Genomic DNA, 24484 nt, shown 5'->3' with positions numbered 1-24484 from the left:
CTGGTGCAAGATGTGTTTAGTGTGCTGAATCAGTGTGTCAAACCTTCAGAATAGAGTCTCTTCACTTATTGCTAACAGTCATAGGTCTGTGTGACTGTTTGGCACCCATTGCTCTAAAGGAGGCTTACCAGTAATATCCTATAATAAAAACCAACCAGAGGTTCCTCAGATTCTCTGCAGGACACCTGCACTTCCAGTTTAACACCAAGTTCTTTCGTTTAGTATTGGTCAGCCCCAAGGACTGTTTTGAACATAATTGTGGTTGTTGAAGCATTCTTCAGGAAGAAAGGGGTCTGAATAACTCCCAGTCTGGCCCAGTCCCCGACATTTGAGATTCTGGCAGCTCAGCTTGGTAGTGAATTGGGAGAAGAGTTCTCTTACTCCCTCACAGACACTTCTGTAATAAAGGTAATGGTGGACAGTCTTTACCACCCCTGACATAATCCTCAAACTAGAGACTCTACTTGAACTTGTCCACGTTAGTGGCTTAGTGCCTATCTATTTGTGCATAGCACCATATTGCTCTGTTAGAATCTGGTCCCAGGCTTGAATTCATTCTTTGCCTCTCCAACATCTGCTTTTCTTCTTTTCCTCAATAGAGGAGAACACAGGACCTAATTCCTTTCGTTCAACCACAAAAATCACATCTCAGTTGGGAGCTGACAGGGTCTCACACTATAAAGCGAACCTCACTTCTGGACTCTCAGTGCATCAATATGGATGGAGCAGTCACAGTTCAGTCAGTCGAGGCATCATCTCCTCAGGAACAAAAGCCTGACCTCACCATCCATTGTTTTGAGCGGCCAGTAGATTGGCTATGGGGGACTTGAGAGCCACATTCTAACCAGGTCCAACAATGCCCCCATGATGGCCTACCTGAATCATCAAGGCTGAACTTGGAGTAATCTCTTCCAGATTCTAATGATGTCTTCCACTAGGAAGAGAAAATCCTGGGGTCTGTCAAGGCCCTACATGTGCCCAGACATTGTGCTGAACCAGAAAGGCCTCCATCTGGATGAATGCTATCTCTAGTGGGAAGTCTTCAGCCAAGAAGTGACCTGGTGTGATGCTCTGTACCTCAGGGGAACACCTAGCACCCCTATGTTAATCCTTGTAAAATGATTGTATGATATCCAATACAAAGTTTGTCATGTCGGGTGTCTTCAGAAGGCTCATGATGCACTGAACATTGTTGTTACAGTAATGTTATAGGTTTTAATTTCATGTATGTATTTATGAGGCTGAAAATGTATCCTCATGTCTTAAAATAAGCCCAGGCCAAAACTCTCCAAGAGCAGAGAGGCAGTTCACCCTCATCAGGACAGGTATGGGACAAACCCAGCCCAGCCTCACAGGAACAAAGGCCGGTGGCCTAGGCAGCAACAAAAGAATCCGTTATACTCTCAAGGGAGTCACCCCTCCTTCCTTTGGTCAGTTTGGAACTGTGATGAGGTAATGCTCACCTGACTCTGAAGGGGGGGGGCAAAGCCAAGAGGGAAGAAAGGACATGATAAAAGGGAGAGACATTTGCCATGCTCTCTCTCTCTCTCTCTCTCTTCCACCAACATCTACAGACACTACACCAAGCGACTGAAGCGCTGATCAAAGGGGAGAGCCTGGCTGAAGAGTAACCAGCCAGCCTGTGGTGAGAAGCATCTAAGTTTGTAAGGGCATTGAAAGTGTTAAGATCAGATTAGAATGTGTTTTGCTTTTATTTCATTTGACCAAATCTGACTTGTTATGGTTTGACTTATAATCACTTAAAATCTATCTTTATAGTTAATAAATTTGTTTATCCTAACTGAAACAATGCGTTTGGTTTGAAGCATGTCAGAGGCTCCCTTTGGGATAACAAGGCTGCTATATATCAATTTCCTTGTTAAACTGACGAACTCATATAAGCTTGCAGCGTCCAGCGGGCATAACTGGGCACTGCAAGATGGAGGTTCCTAGGGTTGTGTCTGGGACCGGAGATATTGGCTAGTGTCATTCGGTTGCACAACTCAAGGAGCAGCTTACATGCCAGAGGCTGTGCGTGAATAGCTCAGGAGTGAGGGTTCTCACAGCAGAGCAAGGTAAGGCTGGCTCCCAGAGTCAAGGATTGGGGTGACCTAGCTGATCACCGGTCTGGATAAAACCAGAGGGGAATGTCACACCTGGTACCTGGCCTCCTTTGATCAACTTCTTTCACATCAAGCTTCAGCTCCCTAGTTCCCAGATATGATTGAAAATGCCTTGGTCCTTACGCATAGGAACAGGGTACCTTCTCCATTTCAAAGGTGAGGGAGGTATCTTAGGTCTTCCTTCCTCTACTTCCTATGTGTCTAAGAAAGCAGAAAGAAATCAGTGACTTATGATTCTGTATGGCCCCACAATGATATAGATGGGCCTGGTGTGCCCAGCCCCTCCCACAAGCTACCCTATGATCTGTCTTTGCCTAGCAGAAAGAAAGGGTTTCCTACACATCAGTTCCACCCCACAAATCTTATGAACCCTCTTTCCTTTCAAATCCAGGAATGTTCATCCATGTCCTTGTTGTTAATCTACCTTCATGAAAGAAGTGTACTTACTCTGCTTATTGTAGGGCATGGTCTGTCTTTTTTTTTTTTCCATTGGATGTTAGCCAAGACATTTACAATCCACTCTGTCACAGGGTTCACTTGCTGCTGGTGGTGCCTCCTCTTGGCAGTCCTGGGGATTAGCTCTGCCAGGTGTAGCACCCTTCTCTGGTGGTATCTTTACCTATCCTTCCTGCCCCGCAGCCCATCTGGCTTCAGGAACTGCAGCCACCTCTTCATGGCTTGGCCTTCAGGCCAGGTCACTATGTGGTTTCCCCTTCCACAGGAGGTATGTAACAAAGTCTTTCTAGAATAAATCATCCCAGGCAGTCCGCTGTCCTTTGCCTGGCCTGTGACATGCCCCCAGTAGCTGGTAGGGGAACCTGGGCCTGTCCTCTATGCCAAGTTCCAGCTCAGGGGCCCTCTAGTCAGCAGCCAAGGCCTGCTCTGTCCTACCTTGCTGCTTTCCCATCTTCCTGGCTTCCCACCTCTCTGGGTTTGTCAGCTTTCCAACTCCCTCTGCTCACGGAATGACTGCAGCCTACTTCCCTGCAGCCCCTTTCTCTGAGTCTCTGGGTTTTATACAGGCACCTCCTGTTCCTGTCAAGATGAGCTTTATTTAATCAATCCCTGGTTGCTCCTCCTGGTGCAGCCTGAGAAGTAAATTGGCATACCTGGCCACTTTAACCTTTTTAAGCCTTGTGTGGGTTGGACACCCTATCACACCGTCCTTTCTGGAGTTCTTCCAGAATGGGGTTCAGAGAGTCTCTGTGCTATCTCCATTAGGGTCCAGACCTCTGCCCTCAGCTCTATTAAAGTCCATAGGAAGCTTCCCAGTGGGGTTCACACCTCTTCTCCCGTAGCTAGGCTCCTTAGGGCAGTCTCTTTCTCTAGGACTCTTGTTTCGTGTGGCTCTATCCCTTTTAGTTAAATCTAGTTCTCACTTGCTCTCAGTTCAGACTTATTTGGTCCTAACTTCACCAGTCCATGCTCTCTCCTGTTATGGAAAGCAATTTTTCTAGTGGTCACTAACCCATTCCAGAGTCTGAACTCACAGCCCTGGCTTGTGGAAAATGAAACATCACATAGAGAAGGTTTGTTCTGTGGACTTGCTCCCAATTTGGTCTCAGCCATTCACCTTATTTAGGAGGTCTCACTGTTGAATTTCTGCCACAAACGTAAGGCAAGACTTGAGGTCCGGTCCCATTCTCTGCATGTCTGGTTTGTTCTTAGGGTCTACCTTTCTGAAACCAAACTCTTACACAAGTCCCTTTTGTTTGTGCTGTGCAAAGGGCCCCACAAAGAGTAGAAGCAATCCGGATACATCCTCTGCCACTGGATAATAGCCAGCATCTGGTAACCCTACTTCCTTGTGTGTGTTCCCTGCTCAGAGAAGCTTCAAGCTCACTTTTTCCAAGAGATCGCCATCTCCTGGATGGAGCACAAAGAGGCTCGATGGGTTAGCTGTGCTGTGTAGCCATGTGATGTGCTGAGACCTTCTGGAGACACCACTGGCAGGGTATGCACAAATCAGCTGATGTTGCCTTTGATAGTGAGGTTCTCAGAGGGGTCTGGTAGTAACCATAGTACTGCTGCCTTGGGGAGGAGATACACTGTCCCTAGTGGGCTCTAATAGGTCTTCTCACCTCACATCTCCCCTTATGATACCATGGTAGTTCAGTTCCTCTCAGGTGCTTAAGCTAATACTCCCCTGGTTTAATAATGGGGGGCCTAGAGGAGGGTGTTCTCAATAAGGAATGTTCAGCTGTGACATGCATTTTATGATGCAATTCAACAAAATCCAAATCTGTGGATTTTTAGGTCATGCTGCAAGCTCATTTGTTTCCCCAGATTTTCTGGGGGAGGCAAGATCCTTGCATACTACAATGTTGAAGCCATCTTAGATAGATGAGCAGCTGAGTGGTGGTTTTGGGAGATTTTGGTTTGAAAAATATCTAGGGGGTCTGGGAAGACTGAATCTGTTGTAAATTGGTCCTTATCTATTCCATATAAGAGGTGTACATGCAACGAAAGTGCTAGATAGGTGTATTTTAAAAACAGAATGGTCAGGTAGGTATCTATCTGAATGTACAAATTCATGAAATTTCTGTTGATGTGAACTGTTACAAACAAAATAGTATACAAAATATTTAGCAGACTTGAAAACAATTTTAAACTTAGAGCGAGCTGGTGAGGGGGTCCCTTTTAATAACATCACATTAAAAATAGTTTTGCTTCTGTGTTTACCCATTTTAAGTCTTGACATTTTAGATTCATGGTGAGAATTAGTCATGTTTTCCCAGGAGGATGGGGAAAAAAACCCCAGAACACACATTGTGTGTGTTTTTCTTGTTGCACTTCTAGGAAGTATTCAAACTCTTAAGATGATGCTATGCCACTCAACAGGCCAAGGTACAAAAATGCTAATTTATTGATAGACTGCAGTGTCCAATTTGCATTTCAAATCAGACTGCACAGCTCCCCAAACAAGTAAGTGCCCCCACAATGTACTGAACCTGTGTTTTTCCTCCAACAATCCATGACAAAGATTGTGTAATGTGTGGGGTTTTGTTTTTGTTTTGTTTTAAGCTTCACCATCTTGAAAAGGTTCCATCTTTTAATAAGGTACTACAGCCTGCTGATAATTTTGCATGCTATACTGCAGGAAAAAAATGGATAGAATATTTATTTAAACATCTCGCTGTCTTATTTTAAATTCACATCTGTCAATTTGTGGCATTGTGAGAGATAATTTACCTTAAATAGAGGATTTGATGGGCAGTCAGTAATATTCTCTATTTCATACTTTCTGCTTTTTTATATATATACTTGAAAAAAACCCACCTTAAACTATAAAGGTGTATCCTTCTTTTGAACAAACCCTTTTGCAGCCTGTCAGAATACATTATAGAATAAGTATAATAGTATGTATTTCTAATACTAATTATACCCAAATAGTATAAATATATGAGAGAGCGAGAAAATGAAGGAGAATATTAGTAATGAATCTGACCGAGAGTGAGACAACTACTGCAGCATAAAGAACCCACAGGCATCTGGGTTTTCCCACTTTGGTAGCAAATAGGGGGAATTATGGGTTGGTGGTCTGCTTCATGTTAGGAGGACTCCCCTCCATCTGTTCTCAGTGCAGCCTGTTTCCAATTTAAAACGCAGATTTCAATACAAACCTCAATTTCTTTCCCCCATTTTATATGCAAAGCAAGGCTTATGAATTACAGTGTCACTGCTACTGGGACGGACACCAAATTTCCCCCTAAAATTCACTGGCTGTTCATTTGAATACCTGTTTACAGTGATATACAATGGGCAGCTTTGAGAAGAAAAATTGATAATCTTCACGGAAGAGTAATTTGAATGAAATTACACTTGACAGCCTGTCTCCAAGCAAACAAGGAGAGTGAGAGAGCCTTAGCTAAGCTCTGAGGACTTGCCTAAGCCTCTGCTGTTGGAGCTTCCCAGGAAAAAAGCACCCCACACTTTTTCCAACATCTAATTGAAGCTTTTGATTAATTCTGTGTAGCAGTTTGTAGTGAAGAAAGGTAGCCATGGAAGAGAATATGGAAGAGGGACAAACACAAAAAGGTATTGTGATAAATAGTTTTCCGTTTACAAATATGGTATTATTTTGCAGTTTCCTTATTTGCTTTGGGTGCATGCCTCTAAGGCTAGTGAATATCCTGGTGTAGCAGATATGAAAGATTTTTCCATTTGGCTTCTTGAAGTAATGTCTGGAATTAATATTGTGATTGTGAATATTTAAGACTTATGGAATTCAAATGCACAGTCTTATATGCATAGTAGTAACACTGCAAGCTTTTAATGTGGACTGTTTCCCAGACCAGTCCTTTGTTAACCTTCATTTATTTCATGTTTTCACGCTTGTCTAGCTGGGTCAAGGGAGCCCACTGTGAACTATGAGAGAGCCACTCACACAGTATTTGGAGCTAGTTGGAGTTAGAAATCTAACAATGTAACCATTATTTACACCTTTCAATGGGTGTCTAAACTGAACAAAGACCTGGAGTATATTTTGTATATATCTGGGAGGTGTCTATATTTCTTTCACTTCCCCCCCCCCCATTTCTTTAGGTATCTGTGGAAGCAGCCTTGCTATAGTATCTATGAAGGGATTGGTTGTAAATTTTGCAGTGTATATATCCAGTTAGCTTTTTGTTTTTGCACAGTGCAGTTCAGTTTGTGTTAGAAAAAATAAATACACAGCATGGTCATGGTATTCCTATTTCAAAATCTCTGGACAAAGTTGTATGTAGCTGATTGTTGCTGGGCGTATTACTGTTTTTTAAAGGTACACCCCTAGATTGTTCTTGCTTGTACAGTATATCAAGTTGTAGCTCAGGAAATATACTGTTCATAACGTCCTTTTCTCTAAGGAGCAGAGTGTATGATCACTGCAACTGTGTTCTCTTTCTGTTCTGTCCATGCTGGATTTTATCTAGATGTATTGAAATGAGGGCATTTTTTGTATTGTAAGTGAAAAGGTAATGCTGGCAAAAATTTGCCACATCTAAATCACAGATACTGTTTAATCTAAATTGATTCGGAGATCAATGCTTGAGAGGGACATTTTGGATGTAAGAAAATTGGATAACCTAAACTCCATGTATATGCATATTTCCTGAGTTGATGCCATATTCCGTTTTTCAACACTCCGATCAATCTGCTTGTTACATGTAAATGTCATGCTTGCTCATTAGAACTGACCCACTTAGACTAAATGCAGCTTTGGAGTGTTTATTATCTTGTGTTTATCTAGATGTACAGTAGATTGTCACACAACAAAGCAGAATATATGTATCAAATGTAAAACAGATTAATTTATAAACAATATGGTGAACTGACAGGATATCTGACAATTGAATCCAAATACCTAGCCACAAATGAAACACTGATTTGGAGAAACAATGTACAATTCAGGAACCCTTAATTCCTCATTTAAAAAAATCCAATTTGAAAACTGTAAAAATTACCAAAGAAAAATGTGAATCAATTAGTGGATTGCATGAACAAGTTGCTATAGATAACTGTGTCCTCATTGTTCAAATGACAAGCAGTTTGAACGACCAATAGCCTCTCAAAATAATGTGATTAATAGTGTGATTACACCAATAGCTAATGCAACAGATTTTCCCCCCATTTAGAATGCCGTGCCTTTAGTAGTGCCCAGCTGTCATCACAAGTCTGGGCAGAAATGTGTTGAGATCCCAATATATTATTTATTTTCCCTTATGCAGGAGGGGTGGTGTTGGTTAATTGCTGTGACTGTGTTTGTGGATATGTTGTTGGAAAGAGGAGTCCCCTTACCCCCACAGAAGGCTGGAATTCAAGATTTGGGAATAAAATGAGGACCCATGAAGGGAAGAAGAGTTGGGACCTGAGTTTGTAAGGGGCTGTTAAGGAAAGTACTGTGATCGCTGGTCACTACACATGCTTTAAAGGCTGCACTTTGCCTTGGAGGAAGAATATTGTCTCTAGTTACACACTTTGGTACTTCTGTCCTAAGTTGCTTTCACAAACCATAGCACTTCTATTGTGGTGTGCTTTGCCAAGGTTGAGCAGTGTATAGTTATAATTTAGCTGGACCATCACTTGTTATTTTTCCTTAATGGAATATCCCAACAACTTTCATCAAGACATGTTTATTCTAATTTTCTTCATGCTTCCATCTTGAGTGAAGCTACTTGTTTCTGCCTCTCTCCTTCTCTCTTCTTGCTATAAAATCAATGGGAGTATAAATTGTCACTGCTTCCCAACTCCTACACCTTTCATAGCAGATGCTTTGAACCACCCACGGCACGGCATTACATGTTGCTAGCAGCCATGATGGAAGTGAATAGTTTCATATTGGTGCATTTCACAAATACAATGCAAATAGCTCTAATATGGTACTTGCTGCTTCAACAACCATTTTATTCCTATAGAGTCAAATACAATAAAATACCAGTGAGTACAAACAGTATATTTTCTATAGTGATACACTGAATGTCACTGTTTGAGCAAAGGATTCTGCCTGTATATTATCTATAAATTCCAGTTTTTGACAGTTAAAAGTTCTTTTAGGGCTATAATTTGGGAAACAAACTGCCAGCAAAGGAGACTGCTGGACAGACACATTAGCCTTAGAAATCAGACAAATAATACATAATATGTATTAATTATCTGGTTTCTGATGCAGATTCACTGTGAAGCTGCATCATGATTGGGGATCAGACACTCTAGTGTTCAAATGCTTTCTCCAGTATTGTCTTGCTGTGTGGAAGTAGCTTCTTCTCTCAGCTTCAGTTTCCGCATTCAGAAAATAAAGCTCATGCTAACCTATCTTGTTAATGTGTGTTCAGCAGTTTAAATATGTAAAAGGGTGTATAAGTGCTCTTTATTTATTATCTATTCATGTTTGCACTTAAACTATGGGAAGGCCCCTTTTCTTTTCTTGTTGGTCCTTGGCCCATCTCATTGTCTCCCAAGTGAGCAGAGGTTGGTGAGACAAGTCCAATTACATCCACTAGGCCATTCCTGTCCAAGAATTAGACCTATGCATGGAAATGGACTTTTCCTTCAAAACATTACAGTGTATCTATTGGGTGCACATTAAAAATAATAGTCTCACTAAATATCTATAGCATAATATCTTGGGAGACCTTTCAGCCATTACAGTGTCTATGAAAGGAATATAAGGAGCTCTTTGACATTGTACTGTGTTCATAGGAAATCCAAAGTCAGAGCAAAGTCAGCAAGAGTTTTGTCGTTCTACTGCTGAAAAACACAAAGGTGATAGAGATGATGGTTCAAGTTATTATTAATAAGATAAAGTGTGAACATTGCAGAAGTGTCTCAGTGAGTAAGGAGCTCCCTGACTTTCGGTGGGACACTTGCTATTAAGTCACTTAGGTGCTTTTCAAATATCCCATCCATAAAAGCTAAGTAATGTCAGTGGTTAATCTCCCAGGTCACGAGTGGTGGAAAGATGGTAATAGCAGATTGTTATTCATTTTGATACATGAAAAAAAATTGGGTGGTCTCAGTCCAGTTTCTGCATCACTGTTTGTCACCTCAGCAGAAAGTTTTTTGTGGAAGAAACAGTGGGCTTTTTATTACACATTTTATGCAGCACTTAGCATGGGTCCTGAATTCCAGTGCTACTGCACCACAAATCATAAGACTGTATCAATGTAGAATTTAAACTACTCTGGAACCTCCAGTTTTCCTTAAGGTACATTAGCAGAACAGTGTGGGAAAATGTTTATTGTTGATGCTTCTCATGTATCTGTACTGAGTGTAATTATGTATAATAAGAAGTGCCCGTATTTAGAGAGGAGCATGTTCCGGGGGTGCAGGGTACTGCACTGTGACTCATGAGAATGGACTTCTACTCTCTCATCTGTCTATAACTTGCTGTATAATCTGGGACAGATAACTTCCTCTGTGCCTTTTGTCTTGTATATTTGGACTGTAAACTCTTTGGGGGTGGGGATTGTCTCCTTCTATGTATATGTACAGCACCAAGCACAGTGAGAAACTGATCTTGTTTGGGATCTCTAGGCACTACTGTAATATAAACAATAATTACCTAATGATCTGAGCACTTTTACAAAGTTTAAAACTCTCCATATATAATTCAATATAATGTAATGTAATATACAGTTCATAGCACTCTGAATATTACCAGCCAAACAACAATTCTTCTTCGAGTGCTTGCTCATGTCGATTCCATTCTAGATGTGTGCATGCCCACAAGAACAGTCATTGGAGATTTTTGCCGTGCTCATGTGCTGGTATATTAGGTGCTGCTGACCCTACATCCTCTCTGTTCCTCCTTACCGCCTATGACGATTGGTCAGAGCGCCTTGTTTTGCATCACAAAAGCATTAGTGATTCTTACAGTCCATTGTTCTGTCTCCTTTGTTGTTAGTTGATAGGTATTGAGTTAGACCTTTAAGTTAAGTGTTAGAGTAGAGTTTAGGCATTAGAGACCCAGCTGGGACTTCGTCTCGGAGCCCGGCATGCCCCATTCCCCATGCTTTAAGCCATGTTCAGTGTGCAGCTGGCTGAAGCCTGTTACTGACCCCCAGGAGAGCTGTTTAAAGTGATTGGGGGAGTCCCACAGAAAGGATAAGTGCAGGATCTGAAATAAGTTTTTTGCCCTCGAACTCAGAAGGAGTGGGATATCTGCTTAAGGGCCCTCCTCGTGGAGGCTTCGCTTCATCTTACCTCGAAGCCCTCTCGATTGGACTCCGTGCCCGACACCTTGGTGTTGGCACACAGTACACCACCAGCACCGGAATCCACCTGGCACTGTTCCCCCCCCCGGTGCCTAAGAAGCAGTCAAAGTCGACGGGCCCACCGGCACCACAGGAAAAGGGGGCTTCAGGCAAAGGACCTGTGTCAGGTCATGTGCCCACCCCAAAGCTGCTTGGGGGTACTTCTGGGGTCAGCCCCCCTAGTCCAGCCAGGGACCTGCCTCTGACTTCTGGGAGCAGAAGGGGGTATCAGCCCCTGATAGGGTCATCTGTGCCCAAAGTGGGCCTGGCAGCCAAACAGCAAGTAGGCTGACCGGCACCAGACGTCAAGCCAGACGACAGACCTAGCCCAGGTCCCGGCATCTATGGGCAAGCTGGTTATGGGACCACCCCCTAAAGCAGTGGGAGTGTCCCCAATCCCTGGACTGCAGGCATCAGTCCCCATCACTGCGGCCTTGGACCCTGGCACCACAGCCTCAGTCCCTGGTTAGAAGACACAGGTCCCTGATGCCAAGGTCTCTGCCTGCAAGTCACACCTGAGTCACGATGCTGATCCCTGTACCCCTGGTACTATCGGGCCTCCCGCCAGAGTTTATCATGGCGCAGCTCACCATCACCTAGGCGGTCTTCCAGGCGTCAGTCCCCCCTGTGCAGGATTGTTCCCAGTCACCACCGGTCTCCGGCTCCCTGGTACTGCTCTTCAGGCTGGCATGGATTCTTGCCCTCTCCTCACTGGTCGCCGATGAGTGTCAGTTGGCAGACTCAGACATCTACAGCTCTGTGATGTCACTGGAAGGGCCATGGTCCAAGCCTGAAGGGGAGTTCAGCCCCTCACCTATAAAAGGCGAATCACCACCAGCCCGTGAGACCAGCCCAGCTCCTGCGTGTTGGAGCACGGTGTCGAATCTGACACGGGGGCAACACAGCGGGCTCCGATGCCCTGGATGAGCTAGGGGAAGCCGCCCCTCCCTCTGCTGTGCAGTAATCTTTGTCATCTCTGGATGAAGCGTTCGGGGGCCTCTTGCAAACAAGCAGCCTCTCTGACAACTTCAAGGAGCAGTGGACCCTGCTCAAAAGGGTGGCTGCCAACCTGAACTTGGAGGTTGAGGAGTTAGCGGAGGAGTCCGACGACCTCTTTAATGTCATACCTTCCACCCTGGCCCAGGTTGCATTGCCCATCCACCCAGGGGTCCTTAAAATTGCCAAGTCTGTGTGGCAGACCCACTCGTCCATTCCACCTACCTCCAAGAAGGTGGAAAAGAAGTACTATGTGCCCACAAAGGGATTTGAGTACCTGTACACCCACCCTCCAGCAGGGTCCCTGGTCATGTCTGCCATCAATGAAAGGGTCAGATGAGTGGCACACCAAAACATAAAGATGCCAAGAGGCTGGACTTGTTTGGCAGGAAAATTATTCGACAGCCAGCCTGCATGTTCCGATGTCTAACCATCAGGCCCTGCTAGGCAGGTACAACTTCAACCTGTGGGACTCCATCAGCAAGTTCAAGGAGGGCCTCCCACAGGACCGAGCCCAGGAGATCACTGCCTTGGTGGAAGAGGGCAAAGCGGTGGCAAGAGGCTCTCCAGATAGCCTGGGATGCTACGGACTTGGCAGCCAGGGTTGTTGCCTCTGCGGTGGTGATGAGGTGCAGCTCCTGGTTACAGTTCTCTGGACCTTCTGTTTGAGGGAACAGAGTTGACCAATGCGCAGCTCTATGGCCTTAAAGACTCCCATGCCACCCTCCATTCCTTGGGCCTACGCACCCGTCAGCTGTCCTAGAAAGCCATTCCATCCCCTCCACCTCCATCAAGGTCCTGGGGTGTCCCCCTGTCCATCTCCTACAGGAAAGACAGAGACAAAGGATTTAAACAGCGTCACCCTTAGTCTGCCCATTCCTCTGCCCAGCCTGGTTCTTCCAGAGGCCAAGGAAGCGAGAAGCAGGTATTTTGAGGATGTGCCCAAGGACAGCACCTTAGTCACTTTCCAGGATCCACCCCCTTGTTCTTTCCTCAACCGCCTGTGCCCCCTTCCGGTCAGCCTGGTCGTAGCTGACCTCGGACCATTGGGTGCTTGACATAGTATCTTCGGGCTACACCCTGCAGAAATAACACTTCTTTATACACTTTCTCCGTACCATTCATGATTTTATAGACCTCTGTCATACCCTCCCTCAACTTTTTCTTTCTTAAGCTGAAGAGTCCCAGTCTCTTAACTCTCACCTCATATGGAAGGTTTTCTATACCCTTAATCATTTTTATGTTCTTCTCTCTACTTTTTCCAGTTCAAATATATGTTTTTTGAGATGGGGTGACAAGTACTGCATGCAGTATTCAAGGTGTGGGTGTACCATAGATTTATTTAGTCACCTTATGATATTTTCTCTCTTATTAGCTGTCCCTTTCCTAATGGTTCCTAACATTCTGTTCAGTTTTTTGACTGCTGCTATACGTTGAGCAGAGAACTATCCTTAATCGCTCCAAGATCTCTTTCTTGAGTTGTAACAACTAATTTAGACCTCAACATTTTGTATGTATAGTTGGCATTATGTTTTACAATGTGTGTTAAGTTGCATTTATAAACATTGAATTTCATCTTCCATTTTGTTGCCCAGTCACCCAGTTTTGTGAGATCCCTGTGTAAGTCTTTGCAGTCTGCTTTGGATTTAACTATTTTGAGTAATTTTGTATTTTCTGCAAACTTTGTCACCTCACTGTTTACCCTTTTCCAGATAATTTATGAATATGTTGAACAACACGTGATCTAGTACAGAACCTTGGGGGACTCAGCTATTTACCTCTCTCCATTGTGAAATCTAACCATTTATTCCTAGCCTTGGCTTCCTATCTTTTAAGCAGGTACTGATCTATGAAAGGACCTTCCCTCTTATCCCATAACTGCTTACTTTTGCTTAAGAACCTTTGGTGAGGGACTTTGACAAAGGCTTTCTGAAAGTCAAAGACAGTATATCAACTGGATGACCCTTGTCTACTTGTTTGTTGATAACCTCAAAGAATTCTAATGGTTAGGCATGATTTCCCTTTACAAAAGTCATGTTGACTTTTCCCCCAGCATATTGTGTTCATCTTATGTATCTGATAATTCTCTTCTTTACAGAGTTTCTACCAATTTGAATGGTGTTGAAATTAGGCTTACCAGCCTGTAATTGCCAGGGTTGTCTCTGGAGCTTTTTTAAAAAATTGGCATCACATTAGCTATCCTCCAGTCATCTGGTACTCAGGGTGACTTAAGTGATAGGTTACATAACACACTTAGTAGTTCTGCATTTTCATATTTAAGTTCCTTCAAAACTCTTGGCTGAATACCGTCCAGTCTTGCTGACTTATTACTGTTTAATTTACAATTTGTTCCAAAACCTCCTCTATCAACACCTCAGTGTGGGACACTTCCTCAGATTTGTCATCTAGAAATAATGGCTTAGATGTGGGAATCTCCCTCACATCCTCAGCCATGAAGACCAATGAAAATAATTCATTTAGCTCCTCCACAAATGCCCTGTCTCCTTCAGTGCTACAATAGTCTAGTGGTTCTACTCAAGGCTGTCCATATGGGGTGCGGGGCCTGGGGTGGAAGTGACAAATCTGTCACTTCCGGAACCGACTGCGCCGGCCAATTGCACCGGCTTGTGGGACCCCCCCAAAGCATGGGGCCTGGAGCGGTCAGCCTGATTTGCTGTACCCAAGGGATGGCTCCATTGATTCTTTGGCAGGCTTCCTGCTTTTGATGTATTTAAAAAAATTGTTGCTGTTAGTTTTTGTGTGTTTTGCTAGTTGCTTTTCAAATTCTTTTTTGGCCTGCCTAATTATACTTTTACACTTTACTCGCCAGAGTTTATGCTCTTTCCTATTTTCCTTAGGATTTAGCTTCCAATTTGTAAACAATGTCTTTTTGTCTCTGACTGCCTCTTTTACTTTATTATTTAGCCATGGTGGCATTTTTTGGTCCTTGTATTGTGTTTTTTATTTGGGGTGTACTTTTAGTTTGAACCTCTATGGTGTTTTTTAAAAGAGTTTCCATGCAGCTTCCATTTCACTCTTGTGACAGTTCCTTATAATTTCCATTAAGTTAGCTTACTCATTTTTGTGTAGTTCCCCTTTTTGACGTTGAATGCTACTGTAGTGGGTTTATTTGGCATTTTCCTCCCTACAAAGATGTTAAGTTTGATTACATTGTGGTTGCTATTACTGAGTGGTTCAACTATATTCACTTCTTGGACCAGAACCTGTGCACCATTTAGGACTAAATCAAGAATTGCCTGTCCCCTTGTGGGTTCCAAGACCAACTGCTCCAAGAAGCAGTCAAGAAATGTTATTTATGTATCATGTCCTGAGGTGTCATGTACCCCATCAATATGGGGGATAGTTGAAATCCCCCATTATTATTGGATTTTCTTTATGTAGTCTCTCTAATCTCCATAGTCACTGTCACCATCCTGGTCAGGTGGTTGGTAGTATATTCCTATTGCTGAACTCTTATTGTTCAAGTGTTGAATTTCTTTCTACAGAGATACTATGATATAGTTTGAGTCATTTAAGAATTTTACTATATTTGATTTGGCTTTCTTTCACATATATTGCCACTCCCCCATCAGTATGACCTACTCTGTAATTCCTGTATATTTTGTACCATGGCATTACTGTGTCCCGCTGATTATCATCATTCCACCAAGGTTCTGTGATGCCTATTATATTGGTATCCTTATGTAATACTAGGCACACAAGTTCACCCATCTTGGACTTCTAGCATTTGTATACAGACCCTTATAAAATTTGTCAGTATTTAGTTGTCAGTCTTCATGTAATGTAATTGAATGGGACTCTTTTTCATTTGACATTTTGTCTTCAGTTCCAACCTGTACATAGGCAAGTTCTATCCTCTCCTCTTTACTAGAATATAGAGTATCCCCTTTAATAGATCCTCCTCTTTGGGATTTCTGTCTCCAAACCATGTGCTCCTCCGCACCTGTTGGCTATCTCCCAACCCTTAGTTTAAAAACTCCGCTATGGCCTTTTTAATGTTGTGTGCTAGCAGTCTGGTTCTCTTTTGGTTTAGGTGGAGCCCATCCTCACCATACAGGCTCAAGTATTATGGCTCACAAAGTTAGAGGAAAAGATTCTCCACTTCATCTGAGATCTGCTTGGAGGCGGTGGAGAGGGGGACCTCTGCAGGGAGCCTGTCATAGCAGCACCTGGCCCTGGTAACCTTATGCCAGAGGAGGACTGAGTGGGGCAGAGTAGAACTCCACTTGGCCCACTTTCCCCGCCTCCAGTCAGTCTTACTGCTGGAATGTCCTGTCCCTCTCTTTATACTGGGAGTTGGGAGGAGGCTGGTACAGAAGCTGCTATGCCACCTCCGCTGACTTTCCACCAGTCCCCCTTGCAGGGGGATGTCTCTGTTGTCCATTACTGGACAGTTCATGTCTTTTGAGCAGTGGAAAGCTGACTTAGCAAACCAGAGATTTCAGCCAATAGACTACATAGTACAGTAAGTTTAGGAAGGAATGGTAACTCAGAGTTTCTCTGCTTTGCTCTTTTCAGGCCAACATTTAATATGGCTGTTGAAATATGTGTGTATATTTGTCTTTTTATATGGTACTTTTGTATGCTGGTGTTAGATGATCTCATTAGAATCTCTCATCTTGGAGCTGGAAAAAGCCTATTCACTCATATAGTGAGTTTATACTATTTCCCACACCAGTGGTAGACTCTGCAGTATTATCTAAGGCTGTTTTCATTCTTGTTTTAAATAACATAGTTGATGATTTTTCCACTGTTTTTTATTCGGAAGATTATTCTAGAGAAGAAAAGATCCGCCATGAAGTTTTCCTTATATTCAATCTTTAATTTTCCCTGTTATTTTCTTTTCAACACTTCTTTGGTAATTTCATCTCCTTCATCCCACCCTAAACAAATCCCTGCTCATTTTAGTGTATGATGTAATATTTGTATTTTCCTATTTATAATCTCTATACATATGTAGTGATAGTTGTTTTATACTCTATAATGTATTATTTGTATCTAATATTACATCCATTTTGAGAGCACTCATCTGTGAGCACTTTTAGCTGAATTTGTTAGGAATACACAACACTTCCTAACAGTGCTCTCCTTCCTTCCTTCCTTCTCCTCCTTGAATATTGGTTTCATTGGAGAGAACATATTTGGTAGTTTTGCTAGTAACAAGGGTAATATAAAACTCACGGAGAGACTGATCAAACAGATGTTTTCATTGAATCATAGAACCATAGGGTTAGAATGGACCACAAGGATCACCTAGTCTAGCCCCCTGCCAAGATGCAGGATTTGTTGTGTCTAAATCATCCAAGAAAAATGGCTATCCAGCCTCTATTTGAAAACCTCCAGTGAAGGAACTTCCATGACTACGCTAAGCAGTTTGTTCCATTGTCCTATTGTTCTTACAGTTAGGAAGTTTTTCCTGAGATTTAATCTAAATCTGCTATACTAGGGGTGGCCAACCTGAGCCTGAGAAGGAGCAAGAATTTACCAAAGAATTTGCCAAAGAGCCACAGCTAATACATCAGCAGCCCCCCCATCAGTCCCCCGCCCCCCTGCTCCCAGTGCCTCCCGACCACTGGCAGCCCTGCTGATCAGCACCTCCCCCTCTTTCCCCGCACCTCCCGATCAGCTGTTTCGTGGCATGCAGAAGGATCAGAGGGGAAGGAGCAAGGGCACAGCAGGCTTAGGGGAGGGGGCAGGAAGGGGTGGAATGGAGGCAGGGCCTGTGGCAGAGCCAGGGGCTGAGCAGTGAGCACCCCCCTGCACATTGGAAAGTTGGTGCCTGTAATTCCAGCCCTGGAGTTGCTGCCTATACATGGAGCCACATATTCATTTCTGAAGAGCTGCATGTGGCTCCAGAGCCACATGTTGGCCACCCCTGTGCTATACTGTAGTTTGAACCCATTGCCTCTTGTCCTGCCCTCTGTGGCAAAAGAGAACAATTTTTCTCTATCTTTTTTATATAAACAATGAATTTGTTGCAAGTATTTGAAGACTTATATCATGTCCCCTCTGTCCTTTAATCTCCTCTTTACCAAACTAAACGTACCCTGTTCCTTCAGCCTTTTCTCATATGTCATTCCCATGTTGCCATTCAATCCCTTTGATCATCTTTGTTGCTCACTTCTGGATACTTTCCAGTTTCTCTACATCCTTTGTATACAGTGGTGACTGAAATTAGACACAGTACTCCAGCTGAGGAGTAACCAGTGCTGAGAAGAATGGTACTATCACCTGCTGTGACTTGCATGATACGCCTCTGTTAATGCAACCCAAAATTCTGTTTGCTTTTTTGCAACAGCATTACATTGTTGGCTCATGTTGAGGCTGTGATCCACCACAGCTTCTAGATTATTTTCAGTAGTGCTGCTGCCAAACCAGTTATCCCCCATTCTGTACTTCTTTCCTAAGTGTAGCACCTTACATTTGTCTTTGTTGAATTTCATTGTGTTGTCTATAGTCCAGTTCTCCAATTTATTAAGGCCCCTTTGAATTTTAGTTCTATTCTCCAAAGTGTTTACAGTCCCCCCCTAACTTTGTGTCATCTGCATATTTGATCAGTATGCTCTCCATTCCTACATCTTGATCATTAATAAAGATGTTAAATAACACCAGACCCAGAACAGCTACCTCATTCCAATCTGACTTCATTCCATTAATAGTTACTCTTTGTTTGCAGTTGTTTAACCAATTATGTATCCACTTAATGGTAGTTCTACCAAGCCTGCATTTCTCCAGCTTACTTATGAGACTGTCAGTCTCATATTATGTCCTCCACATTCCCCCTATTCACCAAACCTGTTACCTTATCAAAGAAGGAAATCAAGCTGGTTTGGCATGATTTAATCTTAGTAAATCCATGTTGGCTGATATTGATCGCCCTCTTCATCATCCAAGTATCAAGGTCAGGCTGACTGGTTTATAGTTCCCCCGCTCCTCCTTTTTCCCCCCTTTGAAAAGTTGGGCACTATGTTAGCCCTTCTCCAGTCTTCCTTTCCTGTCACCCACGAGTTTGCAAATATTGTCAGTGGCTCTGAGATTTCTTCAGCTAATTTCTTTGGCAACCTGGGGTGAATAGTAACATGCCCTGATGACTTGAATTAATTCAAATTAATCTCTGACGTGTTCTTTACTTATCCTGATCTGCATCCCTTCCCCTGTATTGTCTATGGTAACTTGCCTCATACCCTAAAGCTGTGAGATCATAGTTCTGAATTTCTGCTGAAAGCACAATATAGAGTTGAAGTCACTCTTATTATTTGTATTACCATAGTGCCTAGAAATCCCACTCATGGACCAGCAGCCCATTGTTGTAGCATCATAGACACTTATAACAGAAAGACAGTTCCTGCCCCAAAGAACTTATGGTCTAAGTATGAGACAAAAAGCAACAGGGAGATACAGAGATGGGGAGCACCAGGAGAAAAACAGTTGAGATGGTGTAGGTCAATATGGTAGGCAGTGGTCTGAGAATACTAGCTGCCAAGCCACTGTCAAGATTTTTTGTAGTCGTCACAGCTAATGCGAGTTTTAAGGACGGAGGACAAGAGGTGGTTAGGTGCTACTGGGAGCACCCTACGCCAAGCCCTAGAAATTCAATACCAGAGACTAAAAGCTGAATTTCTCTTCTCTATCACAGTTGCTGTGTGGGTCTTAAGAGAAGAGACAGTCTCTGAGATAGCTTGAGTCATGGACTCGAAGACCATAATCAAGACTTTGAATTGCACCTAGAAGTTAAATAGCAGCCAAAGTATAATACCAGACACAGATGTGATCAAAGAGAATAAATCTGTGAAAGAGCATAACTGTCCAATTTCTCTTTTGACTGTGATTGGAAAATTAGCTGTGTTCTCGACTAAAAAGAAGTAGATCATAATATTCTGCCCCTTAATTTTCTAGGTGACTAGACTTGTAAATGAAGCCTGAGAGCCAAATTCTTCTCTTACATATGATATTGCAAATGAAATCCATATTTGGCTCTCCAGTAATGGAAAGTTTGTTTGTATTATGTAGCTGGTGCTTTACCAAATCTTCTGGGACCCCTAAAGTGCAATCAGTTTTATCCATAATTAGGATAATTCAGAAACAGCTTTTAAATTTGGCTTTGTGAAAAATTTATGAGGGAGGGGAATGCTCCTGTCTGATACTTCTGCGTGAAACTGGCATTTACAATGTTTGGTTTTTAGTGAATTTAATGTGGACTCCACTTTTACCTCCCACATGTGTTCAGACTTGTTTTTTTGCCAATTCCTTCACTGTGGTATTGTCTTAAATCAACAATAAACATAGTATGAAAGCCTGCTCTTTTTCACTGACAGACCAATTAGAGATTCTCCCTTAATAAACATTAAATAAAGCATCACGTTTTAGCAGCTGGTGAAGTACCGTGGCTTACTTCCCTGCTTAATACTCCAAAGTAGTTAATCAAGAATTTTATTAAAGGAAAATGCAATAATAGCATTCAATGTGAAACTGAACTCACTTGCTTTCATTCCATAGCATGATCCTCCACGAGCCTCTCTCTCCAAAAAACCTGGATTTGTGCTGGAAATGGCCCACCTGATGATCACTTTAGATAAGCTATTACCAGCAGGACAGTGGGGTGGGAGGAGGTATTGGTTCATATTCTCTGTGTATATATAAAGTCTGCTGCAGTTTCCACGATATGCATCTGATGAAGTGAGCTGTAGCTCACGAAAGCTTATGCTCTAATAAATTGGTTAGTCTCTAAGGTGCCACAAGTACTCCTTTTCTTTTTGCGAATACAGACTAACACGGCTGTTACTCTGAAATCTCTCCAGATAGTTGGCCACGCAGTATCTAACATAAGATGCTTATATGGAGATAAACAAATTCCAGCTCATTTTAGCACAGGATGTATCCTTCCACATATTCCCATTTGATTCTCAGTGAAAACTTAGTATGCATGTTTTATATGTTATAGGGCGTATACTGAATCTTATAGTATTCCTATGGATGATATGCACATAACACTATTCATTTCTCTGTGAATAAAACCATTCTCTTTTATGCAGTCTTAATCTGAATGGGCAGCAATGCAATTTCTAAATTAGTACTATGCAAATGGCACTTTTACACAGATCCTTAATAAAAAGTCAGCCTGGTCCAGCAAGATACTCTAATGCTGATATGACTTAATATATGCCATAATATATGCTTTCATTGTATCAGCTCTTGAAAATGAAAATCCCCCAGCTGCCTCAGGGAAAGGAGGAAAGAATATGGATCACATGTGGCCTTTAAATTGTGGTGATGATGATTTTAATAATTATTTGGATAGTGTACAGATGACTGTGGTGTAAATGTTTAAACAGATTTTTTTTTAAGTAAGAGGCTAAAAAGAGGGCAATATTCTGCTTTCTATGCAAAGCTCGTAGTGATTTCAATGAAAGGATTTAATGCGGAATGTTATAGAACATGTATCTTAAGAACTACTAACAATTCTACATCACATAGCACAATATGGTATTGATAATCCTCTATTAGACGTGTCAAGAAGGCGAAGAATCATTTTGAGAAAAATCATTTTTAATAATATTGTAGGTAGGGTTTAAGTTATTCTGACAAAATAGGAAATAACAGCAAAATAATACAAGAGATGTAACAAAATGTGCAGTTTGTTAAGCAGACTGTGAATACGTTTTTGTGACTTTAACTTCCAAATCCTTTTCTTATATTTTCATTTTAGTATCATACTTACTGAAATGTAATCTAAAGTCTCTATTAAAGAAAATATCTAAGGACAATTCCAGCACCAGGATTTTAATATGATACAGATTGATACATTTGAAACTATACTACCTGCAACCTTGATATTTCTAAAAAGCAATTTTTATAAATCAATTTTTAGTAAACATTCAAGAGTAGATGGGGAAAGGATGTACCTTGACTGTTAGAAGTGGAAATGCTGCTCCTTTTTTGCCCAGTTATATTCCTTTTTTGCCTAAGGAACTCTTAAAGAATATACCTAAGTCTTAATTATGTTAACTAACTAACTGGGAAAAAAGATAATTCATAAAGTTAGATTATGAAATATCTGCAAAGGCTTGCTTATTTTGCAAATGAGGTATAAGAATCTGGCTAAAGTGAAAGTTGTATTTGAGCTTTTGGAAGATACCAAGGATCTGACTTAATTGAAAGCAAAAGTGAAATTTATAATTTAAAATTTAGGAATGCATTATATATATACAATATATATTCTGTTCTCTGTATAGAATCATAGAAATGTAGGGCTAGAAGGGACCTGGAGAGATCACCTAGTCCAGCTCCTCATGCTGAAGCAGGACCAAGTATACCTACAGCATCCCTGACAGGTGTTTGGAAGTTTTTAAAAACAGGTTAGACAATGACTGAGAGTCCACAACCTCCCTTGGAAGCCTATTCCTATGCTTAACTATTCTTCTAGTGAGGAAGTTTTTTCTAATATTTAACCTAAATCTTCCTTGCTGCAGATTAAGCTGATTACTTCTTGTCCTACCGTCAGTGGACATGGAGAAAACTTGGTCACCACTCTTTTCGTAACAGCCTTAACATATTTGAAAATGGTTATTAGGTCCCCTCAGTCTTCTTTTCTCAAGACTAAATATACTCAATTTTTTTAACCTTTCTTCAGAGGTCAGCCTTTCTAAAACTTTGGTGATTTTTGTTGCTGTTCTCAGGTCTCTCTTCGATTTGTCTACAGCCTTCTTAAAATGTGGCTCCCTGAATTGTACTCTAGCTGGGGCCTCACCGGCACCAAGTACAGCAGAAAAATTACCTCCTGTGTCTTACAGATGACACTTCTGTTTAATACACCCCAGAATGATATTAGCCTTTTTGCAACTGCACCACATTGTTGGCTCATTTTCAATTTGTGATCCATTATAACCCTCAGCTACTTTTCAGTAGTACTATCACCTAGCCAGTTATTGCCCATTTTGTAGTTGTGTATTTGATTTTTCCTTCTTAAGTCTAATACTTTGCAGTTGTCTTTTATTGAAATTCATTTGTTTATTTCAGACCAATTTTACAATTTATCAAGGTCATTTTGAATTCTAATCCTGCCCTCCAAAGTGCTAGCAGCCCTCCTAGTTTGGTGCCATCCACAAATATTATAAGTTTCAGAGTAACAGCCGTGTTAGTCTGTATTCGCAAAAAGAAAAGGAGTACTTGTGGCACCTTAGAGACTAACCAATTTATTTGAGCATGAGCTTTCGTGAGCTACAGCTCACTTCATCGGATGCATGCCGTGGAAACTGTAGCAGACTTTATATATACACAGAGAATATGAAAAAATACCTCCTCCCACCCCACTGTCCAGCTGGTAATAGCTTATCTAAAGTGATCACCAGGTGGGCCATTTCCAGCACAAATCCAGGTTTTCTCACCCTCCACCCCCCGACACAGATTCACTCTCCTGCTGGTGATAGCCCATCCAAAGTGACAACTCTTGACACAATGTGCATGATAATAAAGTTGGGCCATTTCCTGCACAAATCCAGGTTCTCTCACCCCCTCACCCCCCTCCCAAAAACCACACACACAAACTCACTATCCTGTTGGTAATAGCTCATCCAAAGTGACCATTCTCCCTACAATGTGCATAATTAAGGTGGGCCATTGCCAGCACAAATCCAGGTTTTCTCACATCCCCCCACCCCCATACACACACAAACTCACTCTCCTGCTGGTAAAACCCCTTCAAAACTGACCACTCTCCAAGTTTAAATCCAAGTTAAACCAGAACATCTGGGGGGGGGGGTAGGAAAAAACAAGAGGAAATAGGCTACCTTGCATAATGACTTAGCCACTCCCAGTCTCTATTTAAGCCTAAATTAATAGTATCCAATTTGCAAATGAATTCCAATTCAGCAGTTTCTCGCTGGAGTCTGGATTTGAAGTTTTTTTGTTTTAAGATAGCGACCTTCATGTCTGTGATTGCGTGACCAGAGAGATTGAAGTGTTCTCCGACTGGTTTATGAATGTTATAATTCTTGACATCTGATTTGTGTCCATTTATTCTTTTACGTAGAGACTGTCCAGTTTGACCAATGTACATGGCAGAGGGGCATTGCTGGCACATGATGGCATATATCACATTGGTGGATGTGCAGGTATACAAGCCTCTGATAGTGTGGCTGATGTTATTAGGCCCTGTGATGGTGTCCCCTGAATAGATATGTGGGCACAATTGGCAACGGGCTTTGTTGCAAGGATAAGTTCCTGGGTTAGTGGTTCTGTTGTGTGGTATGTGGTTGTTGGTGAGTATTTGCTTCAGGTTGCGGGGCTGTCTGTAGGCAAGGACTGGCCTGTCTCCCAAGATCTGCCATGTACATTGGTCAAACTGGACAGTCTCTACGTAAAAGAATAAAGAATAAATGGACACAAATCAGTTTCCACGGCATGCATCCGATGAAGTGAGCTGTAGCTCACGAAAGCTCATGCTCAAATAAATTGGTTAGTCTCTAAGGTGCCACAAGTACTCCTTTTCTTTTTGCGAAATATTATAAGCATACTCTTCACTCCATTATCCAAGTCATTCATGGAAATATTAAATAGTAGCATACCAAGGACAGACCCCTGCAGGATCCCACCAAATACATGCTCCCAGAAAAA

General features: G+C 42.1%; 1 protein-coding gene across 2 annotated transcripts in view; it reads left to right on the top strand.

Annotated features, from left to right (window-relative positions):
* Positions 1-24484, top strand: part of GPM6A (glycoprotein M6A) — a 345565-nt gene that overhangs the window by 115344 nt on the left and 205737 nt on the right. Inside the window, exon 1 of one of the 2 annotated variants that reach the window (XM_073341666.2) lies at positions 5651-6161. The exons of the other annotated variant lie outside the window; for it this stretch is intronic. Within the exon in view, the coding sequence (XP_073197767.1) occupies positions 6125-6161 (37 nt within the window). The 5' untranslated portion in view covers positions 5651-6124. Of the gene's footprint in view, positions 1-5650; positions 6162-24484 lie in introns of those variants that run through there. 2 annotated transcript variants of the gene reach the window in all.

Source organism: Lepidochelys kempii, chromosome 4 (assembly GCF_965140285.1).
Source record: "Lepidochelys kempii isolate rLepKem1 chromosome 4, rLepKem1.hap1, whole genome shotgun sequence".
NCBI classification, from domain to species: Eukaryota; Metazoa; Chordata; order Testudines; family Cheloniidae; genus Lepidochelys; species Lepidochelys kempii.
Note: the sequence above shows the minus strand (reverse complement) of the source record. Positions and strands in the feature narration are given on the sequence as shown.